Source organism: Desarmillaria tabescens, assembly GCF_030435595.1.
Source record: "Desarmillaria tabescens strain CCBAS 213 chromosome Unknown EV420scaffold_34, whole genome shotgun sequence".
Lineage (NCBI taxonomy): Eukaryota > Fungi > Basidiomycota > Agaricomycetes > Agaricales > Physalacriaceae > Desarmillaria > Desarmillaria tabescens.
In genome coordinates, this window is record NW_026848333.1 from 361,081 (window position 1) to 383,727 (window position 22,647).

The 22,647-nt window shown below is 49.0% G+C and overlaps 5 protein-coding genes across 5 annotated transcripts; 3 read left to right on the top strand and 2 right to left on the bottom strand.

The window, feature by feature from the left end:
- Window positions 1–1,060: 1,060 nt before the first annotated feature.
- On the bottom strand, window positions 1,061–2,873 carry EV420DRAFT_1312157 (pheromone A receptor-domain-containing protein). Its single transcript, XM_060468589.1, has 4 exons — window positions 2,564–2,873; window positions 2,333–2,512; window positions 2,141–2,278; window positions 1,061–2,093 (listed from the first exon to the last, which is right to left on the bottom strand). Exons 1-4 carry the CDS (start codon window positions 2,763–2,765, stop codon window positions 1,186–1,188), a joined length of 1,428 nt encoding a protein of 475 aa, XP_060327575.1. The 5' UTR covers window positions 2,766–2,873; the 3' UTR covers window positions 1,061–1,185.
- Window positions 2,874–3,026: 153 nt separating this feature from the next.
- EV420DRAFT_1561621 (uncharacterized protein) lies at window positions 3,027–3,882 on the bottom strand. Its single transcript, XM_060473871.1, has 2 exons — window positions 3,330–3,882; window positions 3,027–3,272 (listed from the first exon to the last, which is right to left on the bottom strand). Exon 1 carries the CDS (start codon window positions 3,856–3,858, stop codon window positions 3,343–3,345), a length of 516 nt encoding a protein of 171 aa, XP_060327576.1. The 5' UTR covers window positions 3,859–3,882; the 3' UTR covers window positions 3,027–3,272; window positions 3,330–3,342.
- Window positions 3,883–9,190: 5,308 nt separating this feature from the next.
- On the top strand, window positions 9,191–11,105 carry EV420DRAFT_1337854 (pheromone receptor Rcb2 B44). The gene is made up of 6 exons (XM_060468892.1): window positions 9,191–9,543; window positions 9,596–9,708; window positions 9,769–9,835; window positions 9,890–10,027; window positions 10,082–10,520; window positions 10,573–11,105. The coding sequence occupies exons 1-6, from the start codon at window positions 9,330–9,332 to the stop codon at window positions 10,856–10,858; spliced, it is 1,257 nt and encodes a 418-aa protein (XP_060327577.1). The 5' UTR covers window positions 9,191–9,329; the 3' UTR covers window positions 10,859–11,105.
- A 1,650-nt stretch (window positions 11,106–12,755) lies between these two features.
- Window positions 12,756–13,720, top strand: EV420DRAFT_1750254 (uncharacterized protein; the record flags this gene model as incomplete). Its single annotated transcript, XM_060480318.1, has 3 exons — window positions 12,756–12,959; window positions 13,020–13,563; window positions 13,626–13,720. Exons 1-3 carry the CDS (start codon window positions 12,846–12,848, stop codon window positions 13,718–13,720), a joined length of 753 nt encoding a protein of 250 aa, XP_060327578.1. The 5' UTR covers window positions 12,756–12,845.
- A 1,862-nt stretch (window positions 13,721–15,582) lies between these two features.
- EV420DRAFT_1337857 (putative pheromone receptor) lies at window positions 15,583–17,569 on the top strand. Its single transcript, XM_060468893.1, has 5 exons — window positions 15,583–15,854; window positions 15,916–16,095; window positions 16,148–16,285; window positions 16,346–16,796; window positions 16,847–17,569. Exons 1-5 carry the CDS (start codon window positions 15,656–15,658, stop codon window positions 17,250–17,252), a joined length of 1,374 nt encoding a protein of 457 aa, XP_060327579.1. The 5' UTR covers window positions 15,583–15,655; the 3' UTR covers window positions 17,253–17,569.
- Window positions 17,570–22,647: the final 5,078 nt, after the last annotated feature.

Below are 22,647 nucleotides of genomic sequence, written 5' to 3' on the forward strand. Positions count from 1 at the left end.
GCGTGGCATTCCTACCTCATGGCTTCCAGCAGGTTCTATGTGAAACCAGGGTCAGGCGAATTCTCTAGAAATTTTTTTGGTGTTCTGCAATTGCGGAACTAGTCCTCAGGTCCAGTGAAAAGTGATTCGGAGGAGATTATTGCCTATCCGCCGCCGCTTTCATATATTACGCTTGCTCACTGTAGGGGCCGGTTGCAGGTCTAGGAAAACATTTCATGATGATACACGATACACCTCAAGTGAACAAAAATACCATAGCTGAATCTATGGCCTACCAGTGCCGCGTAGCAGAGATACCCTCGAGGCTTCCAATGAATCTGTCGTGGTTTATTTCCGAGCTGACATACCTTTCGACATCATCCAGATAGTCAACTACAGATGTAAGTCATCTGTATATGGGTAATAAATTCAGTTTCGTAAGGAGCATTGAGGGCGAACTCCCACTTTATACTGCATATAATCTGCCATACGGGGTGCATGGATTTACGCAGATACTTTATAGAGCCATGCGGATGTATAACTGTATAGCTTGCATGATTCGCATGGTGCCATGCGTGCCATGCGGATGTTAACTTACTGATGAAGAGAGTTCAGGCCTTCAAGGGTTCGCGAAATGCGTAGGTAGTACTCTATTCTTTCTTAGAAATTTGGTATCGGTACGGTGCCTAAACCAAGGATTAGGTACTGGGGCCGCCAGACAGAGATTTACATAAATCACGGATGTCTTCGAAATTCAAGACTACTATCTGAGTTCAAATACTATCCAGAAAAATAGCTCTTTAAAAGGTACAACTAAATTGCAAACAGAAAAAAAACCATTTGGGTCTAGCTGAATTTTTTACACACTATGATGCCCATATAGGTGCCTAACATTGGATCGCCGGGGCCTGTATGAAGGTGCTGGGGTCAGAACACTGTGAGCCAGGTCACCGTCATTGGAATGTGCCGCATCAGTATTGTTACGGATTGGTGTAGTTGCATCCGGCATATTGGCGGAAATGTCGTCAGGCCTCAGGCACATCTCCATCCCTCTTGTCTCCAATCGCATTCTCGAAAAGTTGACGTATTCCTTTATTTCAATGTCTACAAGTACAATCATGTAATAGAAGCATGAAAATGAGCGAAAAGATATACTAACGGGAGAAAAGCAGAAGACGAAGATATGTAAATATTAATGAACGGTCTTCAGACTATCCGATCAACAGACGTCTGTTGGTGTATCGTTACCTGCACGCCGTTGCCGTACGAAGGTGGTTCTGGGTACGGCACAGCTGGCTGCCGGGTAAATGAAAACGGCTGCGGCATTCGTATGGGGTGAGCGGGGACAGCTTGCATGGGGTAGCTAAATGGTCTTGGGGTAGGCACCGTGCCATCTACCGAAGACGGTGCAACGTGCATCGAATCGATATCGCCATCATCTTCATCCCTCGCATAATACGACAGCGTGCTCCTGAACGATTGCGATTCGACGTCTTCATCAAACAAGCGGGGGTCTTTACGCAATGACGGTGATCGTTCAGGCTCAGATTTCGTGGGCGTGATAGGCGTGAGACTGATAGTCGTTGCAGGGCTAGAGACACTCTCATCGAGCTTCTTACCCGCGATATCAATCGTGGCGATGGACGATAGACGAAGTGCGCGTGAAGCTCGGACGCGTCCGAATCCTTTTCCGCCCTTGCTTACATCATCCTTTCTCTTCAACACTCTTGTCCTCACCCATGTCCACAATCTCCTGTATTCCTTCTTAGCCTCCTCGCCAAACCCGAAGAACGCGAAGAATATCAGTCCTGTCACGGGCATCGTGAACCAGATCAAAATGACGCGATCCATGTACCCCTTGGGGAGGATGAGGGCCGGGTAGCGCGGGACGTTCCAGAAATCGGCGTGGACGCTGGCCCAGGAGGTGTACGGCCTGAGGCCACCGGCGACGTTATTCGCGAGATTGAGCGAGGTGAGAGTGACGCCCCAGATCATCTCGACGAGAGCCATGGCGATGAGCCGGAGATAGCGTGAGGTGGTTAGGGAGTTGCTGGCATTTTGGAGGTGGGCGGCAAAGGTGAGTCGGCGGACGACGAAATGATGGAGGGCTGCACCTGGAGAAGGGTTAGTGAAGGCTCGAGGGAGAGCGGACCGAGCTTACCTGCATATCCAAATGTTATGAGGGAGAAGAGCAGAGGCGGAAAGTAGAACAGAAATACGGCCGGGAGAGAAATGTACAGGGCAGCTTGGCAGCCGATATTTTCGATGATGTCATACCGGTGTCCTTGGACGATATAGTCTGGAAGTAGTATGAGTCGCTGGTTACAAAATAGATTAATGAAGAAGAACTTACGAAGAGCCATAAAAACCAATGGAAACAGGAAACACATCACAGACTCAAACACCATCCTCCGTCGTTTGTCAGCTACGTCCATTGGTACTGCACGAGTCGACGAAACCATCTCGAGGTGCTTGCATATGCATATCGTCGCCAAGGGCATCGCGAACGATGCACCGACCACGAGTTTTGTTGCTACGCCACAATCAGCTGGGGGGGGAATACTCAAGTAGAACTAGGACTCACAGATATCACACCACACCGGCGCTGGATTATCCACATGACCAGCCCACACGAGAGAGTTGATGCCGTATATCATGTTAACGACGAAGAGCCAGCCCATCATAGCGAGCGTGGCGATATTACGTGCCCGCCAATGCCATGGAACCGGGACCACGACGAGGAAGGCGGTGAGAAAGGCAAAGAACGGTAGAGCGGGGTACCTCATCGTGAGGAGAGATTGGTGGAGGAAGGGTGTGCGAGAAGGAAAGAAGAAGAGGATGCATCATTTTTTTTTCTTTTAAGCGAGAGATAAAAGGGAGGACGAGGACAATGGGTGAAAGGGACTTCCGCATTAGGCAGACAAAGACGCGGTTGATGTCACGCCACGTGGTGTGACTTTGTCTTGTTTTGGGGTTGGGCCCCTGTTCTTTTTCTGCCCCCTACTTGTTTACTTTGCTATTTTTCATAGAGACTGCGCATGCAATTGGACTAATTAAAATGCAAACGAATGAAATAAATTTCTGCGAATTTGTCTACAGTGTACGTAGCATGCTTATTGTACAATTTGTAGTAATAAAAATAAAAAGGTTCAAAAACTACAGGGACATAGTAGGCTAAGAGAAGACGAAGTTGAACGCGACGGCGAAAGAACTATGGACCTGTCATGAATATACGCGAAAGGAGCGTGGTTGTGGGTGTGAATGTGAATGTGTGCTGCTGTCAAAGCAGGCTGCTGGAGAGAATCGATAAGTCTCGAATGGCTACTGAAAGAGAGATGCCACTAGCATACCTCTGGATTTCTTTCAAGCAATAACGCAGCCCGCGCCGTGTATCACAGCGTCCTGCCGCTCCAAGTCTATTGGTATAGGCGACTCCAACTCTGCAGCTGGGATTTGTTGGGGAAAGAGTTCTGCTGGCTCGAAGTCGAGCTCGAGGCCGAGGGAGAGGGAGTCGAAGTTATCCATTGATGAGTAAGTGGTTGGTTTCGCAGTGGGGGAGTGCGAGGTATCACTAAGTAAGGTTTGTGGGGTGGTGCTAGGGTGTACAAAGTCATGGCTTGAGGTCAATTTATACAGTGGCGCTGCGAACAATAGCATTGGGGTTACCATTGTACTTGTTTGAGCGGACAATGACCTCGGCGGGCCCGGCTTTAAGTAGCAGTAGGTGTCTGATCGTAATTCAAGCCGACTTGGTTGTCGGCGTAAAGCCTGAGGATGTGCCACTCGACAAGTTCTTGAAGTCAGCATCGCTCGCTCGAAGTAACGATATGTCGACATTAACACTAAGTACTTAGAGGTCGAGCGACGGGCCGCTAGCATCGTGAACGAACAATGATGGACATTGTACGGCCAAGAACTTTTAGAAGCTTCCAAGTACTACGTGAGGTTACGATCACTTCAGGGCCGGCGCCTTGACCGAGTACCACATGGTCTCTGTTTTACAGTTCGGAACTCCCGTTCTCGCTATACTTACTGAAAACTGCAGAGATCCAGCCCTCGATGTCTGAGATCAAGCCCGACAACCACAACAACCCCCCATCCTCTCTGGGATGTAAATCTCTACGCCGGATAAAAAAATTCGGATCCCTAATACAACTCACCCACCGCTCCAGCACCAGGGACAAGTGCGCTGAAATTTGAATTCATTGCATAGGCCGGCCGTTCCGTGTTGTCTGTCTTCTCGCATCCCGGAGTCTGGAACTTGACTCTGCATTCCGAGTCCTTCAAGTGGAAAGAGGATAGAACTTGAATTACGCGGGAGCCTTTTACTTCAGCCCCTGAAAAAGTAGAATCAGACCCCCAAGGCGGCACCGAGTTAATAACCACCACCCATCCACCCTCTTGAACCACCTTCGTCCCTGACCCCACTGCCACCCCTCCCTGCGACTTTGAGCGTCAAGCCACGATTCATTCAGGGAACTGCGTCATCGCATAGGCCCGAATCTGCAGTTGGTGAGGGTTACTCACTATATATTGCGCTTCTAACACCGCTACTAGAACTATCATGTCCCAGGAGGGGGATTTTTATCTCATTTTCGCCTTGTTTTTTTGCCAGTGTATTCTTATACCTTTTCGTTTTCTTCCTGCGTGGACTTGCGGAGTACTCGTTAGATCTTTTCCTTGTCCTTCTATCCTGTTTCAATAAACTCGCAAAGATACAGGTACTGCCACCCCGTTAATGCCGAGTACCACACCCACACCCATACTCATGGTTCACATCCACCCTAGTGGTCGCCTAACCACCTCGCTATAGCCACGAAGCCTGAGATCAGAGAACATAGACCCGCCGCCATCTGTAAAATTTCTGCGCCCTCTACTTGGACGTCCGAAATGCAGGGGACCCGGGAACTACCATCGCCCCCCAAAAAGTAGAATCAGACTCACCGGTGATACGCCCCACGGGATATAAGTAGTATCCTTTGAACAGGGTGGAATTTCAGTCCCTTCTAGCTCGTATTCCCTTCAAGGTCCGATACAAAAAAAAACAGAAAAGGCGGGTCTTTGAATAAGTTTTCATCGACGCTGGGTCGACCCGTCGGAAATGATTGTTGTTGTAAAAACTGCGGAATTTCAGGTTCAAAGTCTTCCGTCATGGATATGCCTGGCAAAATCGAGAAGCTCAGCCGTCGTTTCCTATTACTCTAACACGTCTCCGCATAGAGAACACCTCAGGCCCCTGATATGGGCGGGGTACGGATGAGGACCTCGAATTTCGAGCAATCTACTTTGCCTGACAGTTCCTCCTCCGAGTCAAACCCCTGAATTTCGGACGTAAAGGATATGAGGGATCGTTACTCCCGCGTGGTACTGTCTTTCAAAATCAAGTGGAAAATAGACTATAGCGGGTTCTGGAGCCGGGGAAGCATTATCGTTGTCTTGTGCTATCCGACTTGGCGTTGTATGGAATGCGGACGTGCCGCCGAGCTGACTCGTAGTCCTGCTAGCCGAACGTTAACGACGATGCGGTTCTAAGAAGTACGCGAGGTCGTTGGATTTGTGTTGTATGGATTTCGATTAACCCTGATCGAACGATCTAAGATTGATCTACTCAGGCTGTTGACCCTGGAATTAAATTATATTATTCGCAAAGGAGTGTCCATTTCGTGCTACCTGGAATTGCAAGCTGGTCGGGTTTCGCGCGTCATGCTGCGAGGGTGCGGACCTAGACTATGCGCATTCATATGCAGGAGAGGGCAATCGGTAGATTCGGTACCATTTCTGCTTTCAAAGTGGGAGGGGGTGAATGTAGAATCGCGAGGGCACTCGGGTATGTTATGATATCGACACTCGGGTCCCAGGCTTGGAGGGAACCCATTTGGGTGGGGTGGGTGGGGGGAGGATCCGGGTGTTGGATCCGAATGATGGCGGGAGGGAGCCATGCAGAGTAAAGATCTCGAGTGGGATGTAGATATGATAGAGGCGCGCTGGAGTACTGCAGCTGCAGAGACGAGCGCTGAGCGTTTGAGTTCCCGTGCGACGGTGAGCTCGCGGCAAGTCGAGTGGTTGGGAGGAACGAACAAGTAGTCGAGCCGCAACTGAGCGCGCGGCGTTGTAGAAGGCGAAGATTGGAATTGGAATTTGAGCAGTGCAGCGATCAGTGTAGAGTGGGTCTGCACTGTGGTGAAGAGCTCTGATACCTGCGCGCGCGCCCTTCCAATGTAAGAAAACCCGCAATCCGTGGTTGCCGTATAATGAGGAGGGCGTGGGACAAGGAAAGCGTTCTATGTTTGGAAGCGTCGAGAGTAGTGTCGGAGGGTCCGCGAAGCTCTGCGGGTGAGTCTCATGGAAGGCAGGTAGGGGCATAAACGGGGTTGTCTGCTGAGCGCTGCTTTTGGACCGAGCTGAGGGCGGTGTGGATGGCGGGCATTATGTCTCTGTGGGAGAGGTCCATGAGAGGGAGAGTAAGAGAAGGTCAAAGTGCCCACACAACTCTAGTCGGCGCCATCATCGTTGAATACGGTTCAGCCGGGATGATGTGAAGGTGTACCCATGCCGTCCCCGACATGCACATTCATAGTCCTCCCTAGCTTCAACGCACGTCTGTTGATCTCCACTCTTTGGCTCACGGGACGCTAATACAAGGTAGCGGCGCAAAAGTCCGCTCGCACCAGAAAGCACAGGTCTACTCAAGGACGGCGTTGCGAAAAGGAGGCGCATGGGCCTCAGACTGGGTGGACGCGGGGTGGTAGAGACGCGGTTTTTGGTGTACGCAGGTTGACAGTATCACCATAGAGTTCGACTGTTGCGTAGGTTCTCGGTGCTATCCACCCATCGCCGACACTCCTCCTGCCATCGAGTGGGTATCAGACCATACCCGCTCTCAGCACAAGGCCCAATACGCCCTTTCTCCCATTATGCCGCATCCCTTGCCACAGCCGCGTCCCTTCTCAGAGCAACGCACACCCGGACACGTACCTACGACGCGCCACAAGGCCCGCGAGTTCTCGTGGTCATGGTAGTAGACATCCATGGACGTATCTCGCGAGCAAATTCCGTCTCTTGAATAAGAAATGTCTTTTCACAAGCAGAGAACGGACTTGGAAAATAAGGCTAAGGGGAAAAGTGCGATGACAAAATTTCGGCCCGAGTCCCGTGCTAGCCTCAGGTTTCTTTGTGACTTCCCAGTCCCTCCGCTGCGCCGTGACCGGATCCTAGCTTCACCTTCCGGTAGCAGTCTGAGTCAACCAACGCGTTAGACGCGCCACCGATGATAGTCCAATGAATAGTAAATTATGTTCTTCGACGTGTGGCGCTCCTCACGGCGGACTTGGATCCCACACCTGCAAGAACCATGGTAGTACTCACCCTCGCGCCGAGGTAAAAAAAAAGCCTCATTATTTAACTAACTTCTGGGCCTATGGCGTCCCTCGAAGACTCGGAGACGACGCCGTATCCCGATTGTCTACGAGCAAAAAAAAAAAAAAAGAGTCGCTTCCCGCCATAGTACCAAGCATCGTAGACTCAGAGCGGGTTTTCAATGCGTAAGAAACTTGAAGCACGAGTTTGTTTAGAGGGTCCGAACTCAATGTCGAGAGGGCGGTGGGTCTTGATTCTTGCATAGTCGCTCCTTGAAGTTTTCGACGGAACGCAATACAAAACTCTGTTGAAATTTTTACCTGTGGTTTCTGGTAATACAGCCGAGGGTATAAAAAAATGAAGGTAGTATATGGAAGAAAGGTGGGGTGGGTTGGGAAGAGGACTCCAAAACCAACGCGCTGTCAAAGTGCCTGAAAGTAGGGAGGATGAGTGACGGTGGCAGGCAAATAAGAGGTGGCGCGGACGTACGATACCGATACTAAGTCTAGTGGGAGGGGTAACGCAGTTTGAAGGAGAAGGAGAAGTAAGGACAGTGGAATTTGGCGTTCTTGTAATGGGGGTTGTGTCTATGAGGTGTCGTCAGTTAGTAGACGCTACAGTAGAGGACTGGAAGACGCACGAGAAGACGAAGTGATAATTTATTCAAGTAGGCTCGACCGGTTTTATTATAATTCTGGGAGCAAGGTCTAGGATCTAGAAGGACACGCATGATAAGAGCGGACTCAAGGGAGGGAGGAGAACTTGAAGACGAACCAAGCAACAACGCAGAAACTCCCGTAGTCGTTGATGGGGCGGTCCCCGTCAACGGGGACGACCATAGTTGGTGGGTCACTGGAACTTAAAGGCTCTTCAAGTTCAAGTTCGAGGGTGATTGAGAGTTCGCTGTCGAGCGAGAGGAAGGCGAATTCGTCCATGGGTAGGAGGGAGGTTATATTGAGGGGAGGAGGCTATGGTAGGGGGGTTACGCGTGCGTGTGTGTTGGTTAGTGGCTCATAATATTTGGGCATCCGGTGCTTTATAGCGGTCGTGTGGGCGATAAACTTATTGTTCTTGGATGTGCATTGTTGGACCGTTCGGGGTGGGTGGGTGTCACGTGGGAAACTTGAATTTGGTGGTTTGTTAGTAATTTTAAAGTTGCATTGTTCGTCCGGACGCCGCGCAGTAACCGGTCCCACCTGCATATTGATGTTGGCGTTGCTGAGGTTCCCTGCAGCTTGTCAAGTTATGTCGTCTTCAACGTACTCTTTCCGCCGGTGGCCGTACCTGCCAATGGATCCTGGCATAACTTGAAATCTGCAGGGTTCAATATCAACGTCTTTGCACTCTGGCTTGGATGTCGGATCTCATTCAAACGTTGCCTTGACGGAGAACCTGTTTTCATGCATTCCTTGTTAGATCATAGGGGGAGGGTCAAGTCGCGTTACGGGGAACGCTGCTCCAGGGACATGGATATACCGAGAACACCGACGTTCTTGTTTTTTTTTTCCAGCTAGGATATTATTTGCGGTTAGGAACGAATGGAGGAGGGCTGATATCTTAGTATCTAGTACAAAATTCGATGCGACGAGCCTTACTTACCCTCGAAATAGGAAAGAGAATTTATTTTGATATTCAAGTTTCCCGCAGGCTTTCGAGTTTACAGGGTCGCAACAGTTCCGCCCTCGTGAATAGGGGGCGACACCCAAGTCCTTACTTTGCTAATTAAAAAAATATCAGGGTACCGATGGGAGGGAGGTGCATTTTTCAGTGTCCAAGGAACAATGGGATGTCCGAATGCGGAAGTAGGTCTTCCTCTTTCGGTGGCGAGTTGAAACTCCGCATTGTCCTTGCTGAAAGACAATGGGGGCCTTTATAATGGAGGCGAGGAGGGATGGCTGCGTTTCTTTTCGTTCGACATACAAGGTCTCTTGTGCGACATCCAAAGGACCCTCCCTTATTCCTTCATCCAAGTTCGTCTTCGCGCGAAACTCGTTATGCATTCGGACCCCACCTATCCACTCTTTCCCATCTTTGCATTCTTCGGGTTCATCCTTCCCCTCATTCCTCTTCAATGGCACCTCGCGGCATGGAACTCTGGCACATGCTATTTTATGATATGGAGTTCTCTCGCAAGTCTTAACCAGTTTATAAACTCCATCGTATGGGCCGACAATGTTACTAACTGGGCGCCGTGGTGGTGCGAAATTTGTGCGCATCTCTCGCTACCTTTTTTCTATGCGTTCTTTGACGCTTTTACTAGCCATCCGAATCCAAATCGGTGCCTCCGTTGCTGTTCCCGCCTCCTGCATGTGTATTCAAAGACGATTATACCAAATCGCGAGCGTACGAGCGGTATCCGTGACTCGCGCCGAGGTTTGTCACTAAAATTATTCTTGCGATGTGTTTGCTGACATATTGATGCGGTACATCTAGAAAAGACGCGCTATTCTCGTCGACAGTCTTATCTGCATTCTTTTTCCTTTGTGTTTCATTGCTCTACGTTCGTATCACTTTACTCACGTATCAAATGAGTCTAATCTCACGTCTTTGATAGAATACGTTGTCCAAGGTCATCGTTTCAATATATATGAGAATATTGGTTGCGCTCCTGCGATCTACAATACTCTGCTCACGTATTTCATCAATCTGATGTGGCCAATCGCCATTGGGCTCACATCAGCGGTCTACTGTGGTAAGTCTTTCATATACCTACGCAAGCAATTTAAGTGTTGATACCACCTGCCAGTTCTCACACTTCGCGCTTTTCATCGTCGCCGTCTGGAATTCAGTCAATTCCTCTCTTCCAACCGATCTCTGACTGTCAGTCGATACTTCCGACTGATGGCTTTAGCCACAACGGAAATCTGCTGCACGACGCCACTTGCTATCGTCGTACTCTGTCTTAGTGCAACCTCAGCCCCCATTGAGCCTTGGCGGAGTTGGTCGGATACGCACTATCAATATTCGCGCATCGTCCAAGTCCCTGCGCTCATCTGGCGCTCAAACAGCATGCTCGTGGCGTCTTATGAAACCACACGATGGGTGACTGTCTTGTGTCCTTTGGTGTTTTTCGCATTTTTCGGGTTCGCAGACGAAGCGAGGAAGCACTATCGTGCTCTGTTCAATGCCGCGCTTAAACGACTCGGATACCAACGACCGCCCCAACCTCCTGCGAAGGATGCCTCGTAAGTTCTCTCGCTCTGACTGATTTGATCGCTTTATTGACGGTTACGAAAGGTACCAAAAACCTAAACCACCGCAAACATTTGCGTTGTCGTTGCCAAAATACTCCACTTCTGAGTCCGCCACCACAGACTCTATGCCTCTGCACGATGTCAAGACTCCCCCAACACCCACAACGCCAACTACCACCATGACTGCGGATGACACGATATCAACATGCGGGTCTTCGACTCTGCATCAGTCCCCACGTTTTTCCCATTTTAATAAAGAGGAGAAGAATGAGTTCGACGAGGAACCTGAACTTACTGGTGATCTGGAATCTCAGTACCACGCAGTATGATAATATACTTCATTACTGTATCCTGTTCTTCGACTTCAATGTTGTACATTTATTTTACTTTTGACAAGACAATTAAATAAACTTGTACTTATGGAGAGGCATGCATTCTTTAAAGTCCCACAACATCTATTGGTGCTTCGGCTAAGATAAGACGTGGAATTTTAAGCGACTCGTTTGAAGTCCGTAAAAAAATCCGGCCACCGAAACACCGTCCTAGAATTTTTTTTTGCAAAGAATCTTTCGATGGAATGGCAAAGGCACTCGGCCCGAACCCAATTAGATGCGGCTATCATCGGCACCAGACTTTCCGATCACTCCATCGAACTCCGCATTGAGCAGCAACACATTGTTGCACCTTTTGGGAACAAAGTCTTGCAACTGTCCACGCGTTACAATGTCGTTGCCAATGACAAAGTATTTACGCGCTATTGTCTACTGACCAATTGTTCACCTAGTCTGGTTCCGACGGACGGTCTTCCAGTATATAAAGGTCCTGGCTGGTCATGGCGCGCATTCACCCAAAGCCACTGATTATCCCCCACTTTGCGCAATAGGCCGCATATCCTTAACCACTAGCACCCCATGGACACCTTTATCAACCTCACTATCGACCCCGAATTTGCGTCATCTCTTGCTCTTGACGTACCTGCCACCTCGCCGGATAGCTACGAAGAGCTTGCTCCTGTACCTATCAACTTGGAGCAGTACGACTCCGGCAACCCTGTCGCATTTTGTGTCATTGCATGAGCGCGGGGGCGCAGGTTGGTTTTTTGGTTTCTACGCAGCTGAGTTCGAGGTGCTAAGTGATCTTTTTCTAGGCTTTTCGTTGCTCCCAACTTGGTTGAGCCTACATAAATTATGTCGCGAGGCTTTCGATTTCTCGTGCGTCTCTCTGGAGTGTACGTGTCCGCCCTAGACTGACCGATGATTCTCATAGAAAACCCATCTTCAATGAGCGCCAAATTCAACTGTCTTTACTTCTGTGTCAAATTGCGTTATATTTCTTAGAGTCATCGTACGCCGTCCCGTCATTCCGATGCCACGGTCGCTGATGCGTTATAGGCACTTTGATAGTGTGCGCGCCCTTCTCCTTCATTTCTGGGATATTCACTGGAACCACCGTAAACCTTCTGGCTGTTCTCTCTTTTACATTACATTCTTTGCTCGTCTCCGATTTGTCTTCCCCACTTTTCTCTCGCTGCTTATACCCCGTTGTATTACCAGAACACAGGGACTTACAGAGAAATTCAAAAATTTTGTATTGCGTTCGACGATTAGTGCGAGGACGACGCCAAGACGGCTGCTATGACTTTGAGCCCGGAGGCAGTAGCAAAAGACGGCTGCGAAATTCAAGAATATGAGAACAAGAGGAAGCCGGTCTATTGGCGGAATCTCCACCTCTGCTTTCTCGAAATTATGCCAGTAGACTCCGATTTCCTAGTCATAGAGACGAGTCAGTAGTACTGCCCGGAGGTGAGTGTGACGGAGCTCAAAATAATGATAAAGCGGAAGACTCGCGAAGGGCAACGCGCATTGCCTGATTTCACAATCAGGCTGGTGTGAAGAACGAAGGATAACTCAAGGGTACTAGTAGGGCTCCCATATTCGTAGGATCATCGGGCGACTAAAATTTCGTAACTATTCATAATCCCATCCTTGGGTTAACGCTAGGTAAACTCAGGTCAACTTGAATGGGGTCTATGGGGGTTCGAAATGATAATTACTATGAAGATGACACATGAGACTCTGTTCAGCGAGCCAGACTAGCTCATTGTGTCGTCTCAGTCAAAGACCGAGGGCTCCAGGGGAGACTTGAGGGGCTAGTCGCGTCGCACCTGCAGCTCCTGACAGTGATAAGTACTCCTGACAGGGGCAGCGTTTGAGTCACGTGATGGTTTCTCTTCTCAGCACCACATTGGCAACTGGCACCGACAAACCCAATTTACCCAAAACCGGTTCTTTTCTTACCACATCTTGTCGTCCCACCATGTCGTCGATCTCCGAAGCCACCACTGAAACTGAGCCCAACGACCTCACCCCGACACCCAAAGACCTCGTCCCGACGCCCAAAGAACTGTTGCAACGCATCAACGGTCTGACTGTGAGTGCCGGATTGCCAAGATGTCACCCGTTTTGCAGTATCGTTGATACTCTCTGCTAGCCTCGCAAAGAAGACATCGACGAGGCGTCCCGGCTCGCTCCTCAAGGCACGGTACTGTACTGCGATCGGTACGATGCGCCCCGCATTTTCAAGTACATCCCCACATTTCCTGGGCTCCCAAGCGACATCCTCATTGGAGGCGATTATGTCTATTTCTACGGGTTTGCTACGACTCAGGAAACCCTCCAGAGCATCTTTTTCAAGCATAGTCATATGGTTGGACGGTGTACCAGCTCTTCACTATTGATCCACGCTGCTCTCGGACTCCATATCCTCCAAAGGAAACTTGTTCGTTATGAGGACACGCACTTTGTCAATGGCGAAGTCGATGATCTAGCCATGCAGGAACCCGGTTTGATCGTAGACATCGATGGGAAAAAGATGCTGAGGATAGTTGCGGTGGCTTGCACCCAGAACATGAAGTTTTTCTACAGGCGGCCTTCGCTGAAGCAAATGCGATTATTCCAGAAGCATTTAGGATGCGAACCCAGGTGGTTCAAGGATGTTGTTCCCAGTAGTGAGTTTTATGGGTGGAGTGAGGAGTGTGAGTCGTCTCCCCAGTTGCAGTATGGTTGTTTCCTTAATGATTTGTAGGATTGTGATCAGATTCCGGTGGGAGCCTCCATGTGAGGACTATCTTCGCTCGGATGCATATAGTGTCTTATACGTCGATGTTTTTACTTGCCCCTCGAGAATCTTAATTATGAGCATTGATCGGCCTATCCACTTGCATCATCCCGACTTCCTAGGCGACCGAGGCTTTTAGGATCTTCGAGATGTCTTGCTGGAACTACATCCCTTGGATAAAGCCTGGCTGGCCGTTGCCTTCGGCGAACCCTTATATCGTTCACTTGCCCACTGCAAGGATTTAAACATGCTACGCCGCGCGCTTACCTGATTGGCCTCGTCAATGTTATGGCATTGGAAGCATACCATCCCCCCTCACGTGTACACAAAGCATTTGGTCATAACCTCTACCGACTACTGACCACGATAAACTAGGAACCAGTCAAAGCAGTACATCCTGATCAACGGTCTAGCGATTCTTTCTAACTCTAGTCTTCTTTCCCTGTATTATCGCGGCGTTCGGGGCGGTTTCGAACCGAGGCTTGTGGTTTGGGCTGATGCCACACTGGCACGCTGCATTTCATCAAATCCGGCAGTTATTCGTGGCACATTGGTCGAACAGCTCAATAGAGGCGTTGAGAAGTGTCATTATTCATTCGTCGTGGAAGCGAGCAGACTTTCGCCTATACTTTGAAACTGCCTGCAGAGACACCGTGCAAGAATCTCATTTGACGTGACTGTTGCCTTGATTATTCACCGCGAATGGGGTGACAAAATCACGAATCCCCAGCATAACCAAAGACCATTTATGTAGTTACTCTTTTCTCGATGGTGACTTTCTGGACAACACGAAATCTGTGTTGTTTGCGGGCCGCGCTCTAAGCAAGGAAGCGTCTACGCCCCTAGGACTGTCTTTCAGACAAGTAGAACCTTGAAGGGTCGGAGCAAGTTGCAGGTCCACTTTCGTTTCTCTTTCCGTCTATTTCCTACTCTCACAACTTAGATAGACATGACTGGCGGCAGTAGTAGTGTTGATATCGATGCCGGAAATAGTGACCTGGATGACAATTTTAGATATCCTTTTGAAGATGGCAGCGGTCTCGATTCAGACGTGAATCCAGAGAATGAAGGGTGCGTGGATGCTCAAGTCGGTGGGGATTACGCAACTTCAGTGTAACCGGCACATCGGCGGTCGTTTCTACGTATGTGGCACTCTCTTCAGTTGATGCAGTGACGATTGCTCCTCCTCAAGTGGAAAAATTGGAAGCGAGTTTCAAGAGTTTTTGGGGTCAAACTATCTGAGAGCTCAATCGGTTCGACACGCTGGTACTAAATAGTGGACTCGACTGGGCCAACTTAAAAAATTCCAACTATTTCTCGAGAACTTGGAGATGATGGGTATTAATTTTAAGTATGGTCAGGGTGTTTGACGTCTGCCTGTCCCTTCAGGGCTGCATGAATTTCTCCGACCACAAAGGGGTTCCGATTTGTACATGGTGAAAACCTGGTGTTAGGATCCGCTGACGAGTTCAGTATCATTCCAATAATCCAGTGTTAGCAATGCCAATGAATGGAGTCAGCGCCGATATCTGATTAGAGTTGCAAATAAGTGAATAACATAATTAGTAAACGTCAGGACGGACCAAATGCTCTGAAATATGGCATCGGAAACGACTGGATAAAGTTTGGGCAAAGTAGGACAAAATACAGGCTCAGAGCAAGTGATTGGCAATCTAGGAACAGGCGGGTGCACAAATCAGGGTCCAGCAATTTGTCGCGAGTCTAGCTATATTTGATATTTATTCATCCCTTCAAGGATGATACTCGAATACTCGAGATTTCCGTACTTGAGAGAGTCAGGGTCCCTTGAAGCCTTGGACAAAGTAACTGCCGAGCTGGGTGTCGTCCGGCATCTTCCGAGGGCTCCATCAGCCCGGCGTGTCCCCATTAGGCTCACAATCAGTGGACCATTGTTCTCTCCGTCTTTGTTTCTATTCTTATAACAAACGCACCATGAAAAAAAGAAAAGTTCCCTCCTCCTTCTTTCACCGTATCTTTCTCTTCCACCAATGCATCGCGAATTCGCTCCTGTTGCGTTTCTCGCTGCTCTGTCCCTCGTTCTCCCTTTGCCATGGCACTGGCGCGTAGGTAACGTCGCCACGCTATCTATTATATGTTGGTTGTTCGTTATGAACATGGTTTATGGCGTGGACGCGCTGGTGTGGGCCAATAATGTTGAAGTCGTCGTGCCGGTGTGGTGTGATATCAGTAAGTCGAGTCTTCTCAGCTGGTGGGGTGAAAGAAGAAGGCTGACGTTTACTTTGTGTAGCCACGAAATTGATCATTGGTGCAAATGTTGCGCTACCGGCTGCCTGTTTGTGTATATGTATCCATCTCGAGCAGGTCGCGTCTGTGAGGAATGCGCAGACGACGATTGCCGATAAAAAGAGGAGGAGGATTTTCGAGTTGGGGATGTGCTGGGGCTTGCCTGTTATTTTTATGGTGCTGCGTATGTAGTTTTCTTTGACTTATCGTGACATGATGCTTACCTCGAGGGACAGATTATGTTGTGCAAGGACATAGGTTCGATATCATTGAAGAATACGGCTGTCGTCCTACCACCTATTTCTCGATCCCTGCGATATTCATCGTGTGGATACCTCCCATTCTCCTATCCATTGCGTGCTTGGTCTTTGCTGGTATGTTTTATGATTTTCAGCAGTCAAAGGAAGAGCTCATCGTTTCGTTTCATTCCACAGGCCTTGCCCTCCGACACTTCATGATTCGACGCATGACATTCGCTGCCCATCTAAATTCCTCCCAATCGGCACTCACAATTTCGCGATACTTCCGACTTATGCTGATGTCCATCATGCAAATGGTCTGGTCGTTGGCTGTTACTTGCTATACGCTCTGGTTCACCACAATTGGCATTCCTATACGTACCTGGGATAACTGGAAGCATGTCCATTCTGACTTTCTGCGTGTGGATCAGTACCCCGCGATCCTTCTCCCTCCACTTGTTGCAAGAGCGTATTACTTCTTGTGGTGGTTGGTTCCTGCGTCGACAATCATATTCGTCGCTTTCTTTGCGTTTGGACGCGAGGCGGTTGAGGACTACAAGAAGTGGTTCTGGTGGTTCCGCAGGAATGTCCTTAGGCAGACTCCTAAGACCGACGCTAAGAAAAATCCGTTCGGGTCGTGGGCCGGGTTCGTCTTGTCTTGTTCTTGAGCGATTGTTTGTCTAACCCATACTTCAGGTCCTCAGACAAAAACGGTGCGATATCCCTTCCTAGCATCGCACCATCATCCCCAAGGTCGAATCTCACCAATACATCCACTACAAGCATCCAAACTCCCACCCCGCCATCTCCGTATAAGTACCGGAGTAGTCTGGATGATTTGGACTATGATGCAGAGTCTGATGATACGACATGTTACGGGACGGATCCTCAGAAGTCGCTACCGCCTACCCCGTCGACGGCGACGGCTTTTGAGAGTCCGAGCTCGATCGTGGTGGAATTGCCCTTGCCTCCTATGCCCATACCCCTGCCGCCGCCTCCACGCCATCCTCGTCGACAGGGCTCTGCGAGACCCTTCACATATCCTTCGTCTGATGCGTCTCACCAGGACATTAATACGAATACTGTTGATCGTTCCTCATGAGCACTGCATTACACTCTTTTATTCCTTCTTTTTTTCGAATTTTGTACATGATTTTTTTCGGCATTTCGTCTGTTGTATCTTTAGATATAAAAGAATTAAGAAGACGTTCCTTTTTTTTTTGCTACGCACAATAATTAATCATAGGGCGAGGCATACTTTTTCGCGAACTTGAGGTGTCTTATCTTATCTTTACTTTCTGTCGGACACATCACCAGACTGCAGAAACTGCAAGGTGTGAGAGCGAGCAGTAAGGAACACCGAGGATCCCAGAGCCCAGAACAATTGATCAGGCATTGTTCGACATGACAGGACAGAAGCTCGCAATTCGAAAATAAGAACGTTCCATGCGTTGGGCCCATGAGTTTGCCGCATGTCTTTGTAACTCTTCGTAATGGTTACATACTCGAGATTATGGATTCGGTACAAGGTCAAGAATACGCGCACCCAAAAATGGGAAGAATCAAATCACGGGATCGCGTTCCATGGCATCCATTTCGAACTCCGCACCATTCATCGCCCAATCTGTTCAATAGCTTGTCACTGAACAATGTCCATCGGTCTCATTGCTCTCCCTATTGTGTTTCAATGCCGCTCGTGGCAAGTCCGAATATAAGGAAAAGGGCCTTTTTCTCTTTCCTCAATTCCATTTATCGCACTTCGTCCGCCTACCCACAAAACCAACATCTCTGTCGTTAGGACAATATCTGCCAGCCTCCATGGACTCTTTCGATACTGAACTCGAGCTCGAGCTTGCGCTTGCTCTCTCCTCATCCTCGTCATCCTCACCAGAAGGGGAGGACCTCCTCGACGTACCTGTCAATTTTGAATATCGTGATGGGTCAGTGTCATACACAGGTTGCGTAGTGTCATGATGCTTCCATTGACTGGAGCGTCGTTGGTTGACTAGTACGTCAACTTTGGCTCTGCTCTCCTGGGCGTTCGCTGATTTCCTATCTTCAAGACAATCACCACGCTATTGAATTCGTCTGCCACTGAGCGGAACACTCGCCAGGCAGAACTCTCGATGGAACCTTTAGATCCACGCTACCCGTTCATCTCATCCCTGTCTTCGTGTTATACACTCCCCCATCTTCTGCGGCAGCCCTTGTATTCCCGCACGTTAACATTCTTTAAACCTTTTCAATCCTTGTTCGGTTATTCCATTTCGTTGTAAATGTAGCATTATCGCCTGTAAGGACGGTCTGGCTTGGGTGCTACTCGAATTATTATTATATATTTTGTTTCGGTACCACAAGAATTGGGAGTAGCAGGCGTCAAGTATCTTTTCATCGTCAAGCTCAAGGCTTCAAGGAGACACAAATTTAGCTGTCAGTACTCTGATTTCCTTTTCACGACTAGAGATATTACAACCTCAAACAGATTTACACGACAATGTGGGTGATATTCAAGTATCGAGCTGTCATTAAAGCTGGAACCTTGACATAGGTCGTAATAACCTGATTTGAACTACATATTCTTAGTCACCATCGCGGACCTTTTCCGCATCACCGGCCTTCGCTCTTTCCGCCAACACCATCTTCACTGCCCACAAAGCTTTCTTATCTGCCTTTGCGTCGGTTTTAAGTTGGACAACCAGCGCACGCAGCGCTAGCACCTCTTCTTCCAGCGCAGATTTATCCCTCTCTAGAGCTTGTTGAGTCTTTGATTGGGCTTCAAGTCGGTGCTGCAAAGCCATCACCTCCTTTCCCAGGACGCCATTCGTGTTCCAGAGATTTTGTGTGAAGCGGGGCATGGACAATAATCCTCCGTCCTGACGCGGCGAAGGACTTGAATCAGGTTCGGTGCCGGTCCGGGCTTTCTTCGGTGGGAAATGGATGCCACTGGATGCATTGGATTGGCGTGCACGTTTTCGTGCAGCAGTACCTTCGCAGTGTGCGAATACGACAGAGCATAAACGACAATCACCATCGCTTAGATGCTGGCTGTTCGTGTAGGTGCAATCGACGTCTGCTTCAATACACCTTCGGCACTATGAGCGTCTTAGTAAATCGATGGAATTGATGAAGAGGATGTCCTGTACTTACTGCTGGTTCACGCTTAACGCACTTCAACCCCCAATTTCCGAGGTCGGTGTTACTAAGGACCCAGTTCCCTGCACGTTCTTCAGGTTGGATCTCGTAGTCGGTGGTGTCGAGGGCTAGGACGAGGTGGGCATACTCGGCTTTGTCCATGGCTAGTCGGACGGCCTCGAGTTCTACATCTGTAGCTTCTTTGAGGAGGGTTTTCCCGAATTTCCGAAGAGAGCGCTTGCAATAATGCTTCCAATCTTCGCCTGGCATGCGAGGCCGGTACCCACAGAGGTCGGAGAGGGCTTTCCAAGTTTGCTAGTGGAGTGTGAGGGCGGGGTACGCCGAGCGTCTTCGGGAGTCCTCACCTGTCGGTTTGAGCGAGACACAGTTACCTTGTGTCTTTCCAATCCTCGATTAGCTAGTGAGAAAGAATCCTCATCCTCATCTTCGGCTTCATGGCCGGGTAAGCTCCCTGCGTCAGCGTATTCACTCTGGCTCTGTGTTTCAGACTCAGAGTTGTCCGCCTCATCCGAAAAATCTTCGCGCTTGGATGAGCTTATGTCGTTGGTCTTCATCGCAGGCATAGATACGGACACGGACGCAGTGATACTAAAGGTTGAACTTAGGTTCAGCGGAAAAGATATAAAAGAATTGACGGTGCTTCGGATTCTGTTTTCTGGAATTCGAAGGCATTCTCAACATTGTTACCAGGATCTTCGCAGGTGGTTCTCGTGATCAATTCAAGCTCTACGAGGATGCTGCTGAACACTGCACCCGATCTTGGTTATCGAAACTAATGCCTGACATTATGACGCGTTGCATACTGAACAACGAACGAGCTGCAGTACTAACGTGTGGAACTCTCTACATCTCTACATCATGAACGCTGTTGGGAGGTAGACCATGGAACCTGATCCCGCTCACTACGACGCTTCAGATCAAACATATTTATTGGAGTTTTCGAGGTGTATCTTACAATCAGCCTGTCCGCATTCGGTGGGAGTTATTATGAATTCAACATGTGGTACAAACAGTCGGACGCTCGAATATTTCATTTGTCATCTGCGGTAAGCCTTATAAATCCATGTGTACTGCCATATAACTCACAGCTCCATCAAGGTCTTCAGCCCCTTCATCGTCTTCCTTGTCAAGCCAACCTTCGCCTCGAGTGCCGCGTTCTTTGCCTCGAGCTCTGCGATACGCTGCCCCGCCGCCCGAACCTCTTCGTTGTATGCCCCAGCGAGCGATTCTGACTTCTCTTGTTGTTCCCACAACTGCTCCTGTAATTGGGTTATACGATCCTCGTATTGTTTCATCGTTTTATCCCATAACTCGATAATGGCGACTTGGGCGGATGCAGACGAGGTTGAAGGGTTTGAACGCGGTTTCTTCGACTGAGTGTCCTCCCTAACTTCCACATTCTTGCGCTTTTCGCTACTCCCTTCCTTCTTCATTTTACCCTTGGATTCGGATGTAGTGGGCTGCCGCCTACATTTTAGCCTTTTACCATCATATCTAGGAATCGTTACAGAGCATAGCCGACGGGTAGCGTTTGCTGGTCTAGGGAGCGTGCCTCCTTCATATCCGTGATTTTTGGCAGTGCCGGGCCACTCAGTCTGCTCAAGGTGTCAGGTGCGGCGAGGATGAGTTGGTATGACGGAACGCACCTCCGCTGCTGCGCGGGGAATGAGGAAGTCTGAGACACTGGTGGCTGCTCTCTTCTCTTTGCTGATCCATTCGTCATCCGTGAATTTTTCCATATCACCGAGAGAGAAAAGGCCTTCTATGTCAGTCGTCATCCCCGATTGGCGTTTCTTGCTGCTGTATGAGAGAGGAGACGAGTAGGAACGAAGTTTTGCCTCAGGCTATGTAGCTGGAGCTCTCGGAAACCTTAGCGGTGGACGCGCTTGTGGTATTGAAAGGCGGTCCAGAAAGCTTGTTCGCTGGAATTCGAATATGAGTGGGGAACTAGGTTCTGATGGTGAGGTTCGAATTAGACTTGAACCTCATGCAATGTCAACTGTACAGTTCTACGTAGGTTTCCGAGTCATTTTATGTTTGCGCTGAGCTGAAGTGGGAAGTCTTGAAACCATTTAGGGATTGAAAGTTCACCTTCTGTGATGCCAGCGTTCTCGAGTCAAAAAGGTCCTTCTTTGCCGGCGTTCGGGAGCAGAAAGATTCAATTGATATTCCTAACATCTATGCTGCCGACCAAAATCATTGCAAAGGTGAAGAAGGCTGGTATGGTCATACTTAGTTCTTTAAAACCCTCCCTCGGCTCTGCCGCCCCTTTGAATCAGTATCCCTTTCAAAGCCGCACAGATCTTTTATCTGCCTGTGATTCGGTTTCAAGCACAACAAGTTGTGCACGCAGAGTCAGCACATCCTTTTCCAACGCAGAATTCATCTTTTGCAAATCTCGCCGAGCTTCTCTCTCTGACGTCGTGGAGCTGTCACTTCCTTTCCTAAGGTGGTGCTAATTCTCCAAAGATTCTGAGTCAATTGGGAAGCGGTTTGTTCGTGAGTTGGATGGGGGCGACTTGAGCCAGGATCGTGAATGATCACGTTAGACCGAAACTTCTCTGATGGAGGACACGAAGAATCGATACTCTAGGCTGGCGTGTTCAACGAGTGTCTCCGCTTTCGCGTAACGATGCCTTCAGAATGGGAAAGTTGCACGGCACATAAACGGCATTCACCGTCGTTCAGATGTTGGCCTGCGATAAGATGAAGGACGACCTGTCCAGACATTGCATACTCTGCAATGGCTTTAGGTTCAAGTTCATTCAATTCGTGTGCAGAACGGAAGCACCTACTCGCTGGAAAGAACATTCTATGCCATCTTGCTGCGACTTCCAACTACACCATCGAGTGGGGGGTGATCTAGGAGCCGAGTTCGTTGGTCCTGATGATATCGTGTCAAAATGCTGTATTCGTTGATCCTGATTTTGCTAGGCAACCGATGAAGATACCGTCCCTCGACAATACTGCAGATATCATGGCCAAACCGTTGGCGTATAACCCACATGCAAAACACTCGAGTTATCTTGGCCTTTTTTTTTTTTTTTGTATCCTAAGTCGTACTTTGTGTACCGTATCCTGCACGTAAACGTATGTCCGGATATCCCATTCTTCTTTGTCCCTGCTTCGTATTTCCTTCTGCTTGAGTTGAACCTCAACTAGCGAACGTAATATCGTTCCTTGCAGGTTTTACCTGCGTCCATCTGATCTCGGCTTGCGGGGATGGATGTCGGTCGCTTTTCCCCCTTTTTGTCATCATCCTCTTGTTCCTTTCCATCATGGTCTATCATCATCCGCTATCTCTACCTCTGGGAACCTCCCGAATACTTGTTCGAATCGCCTTG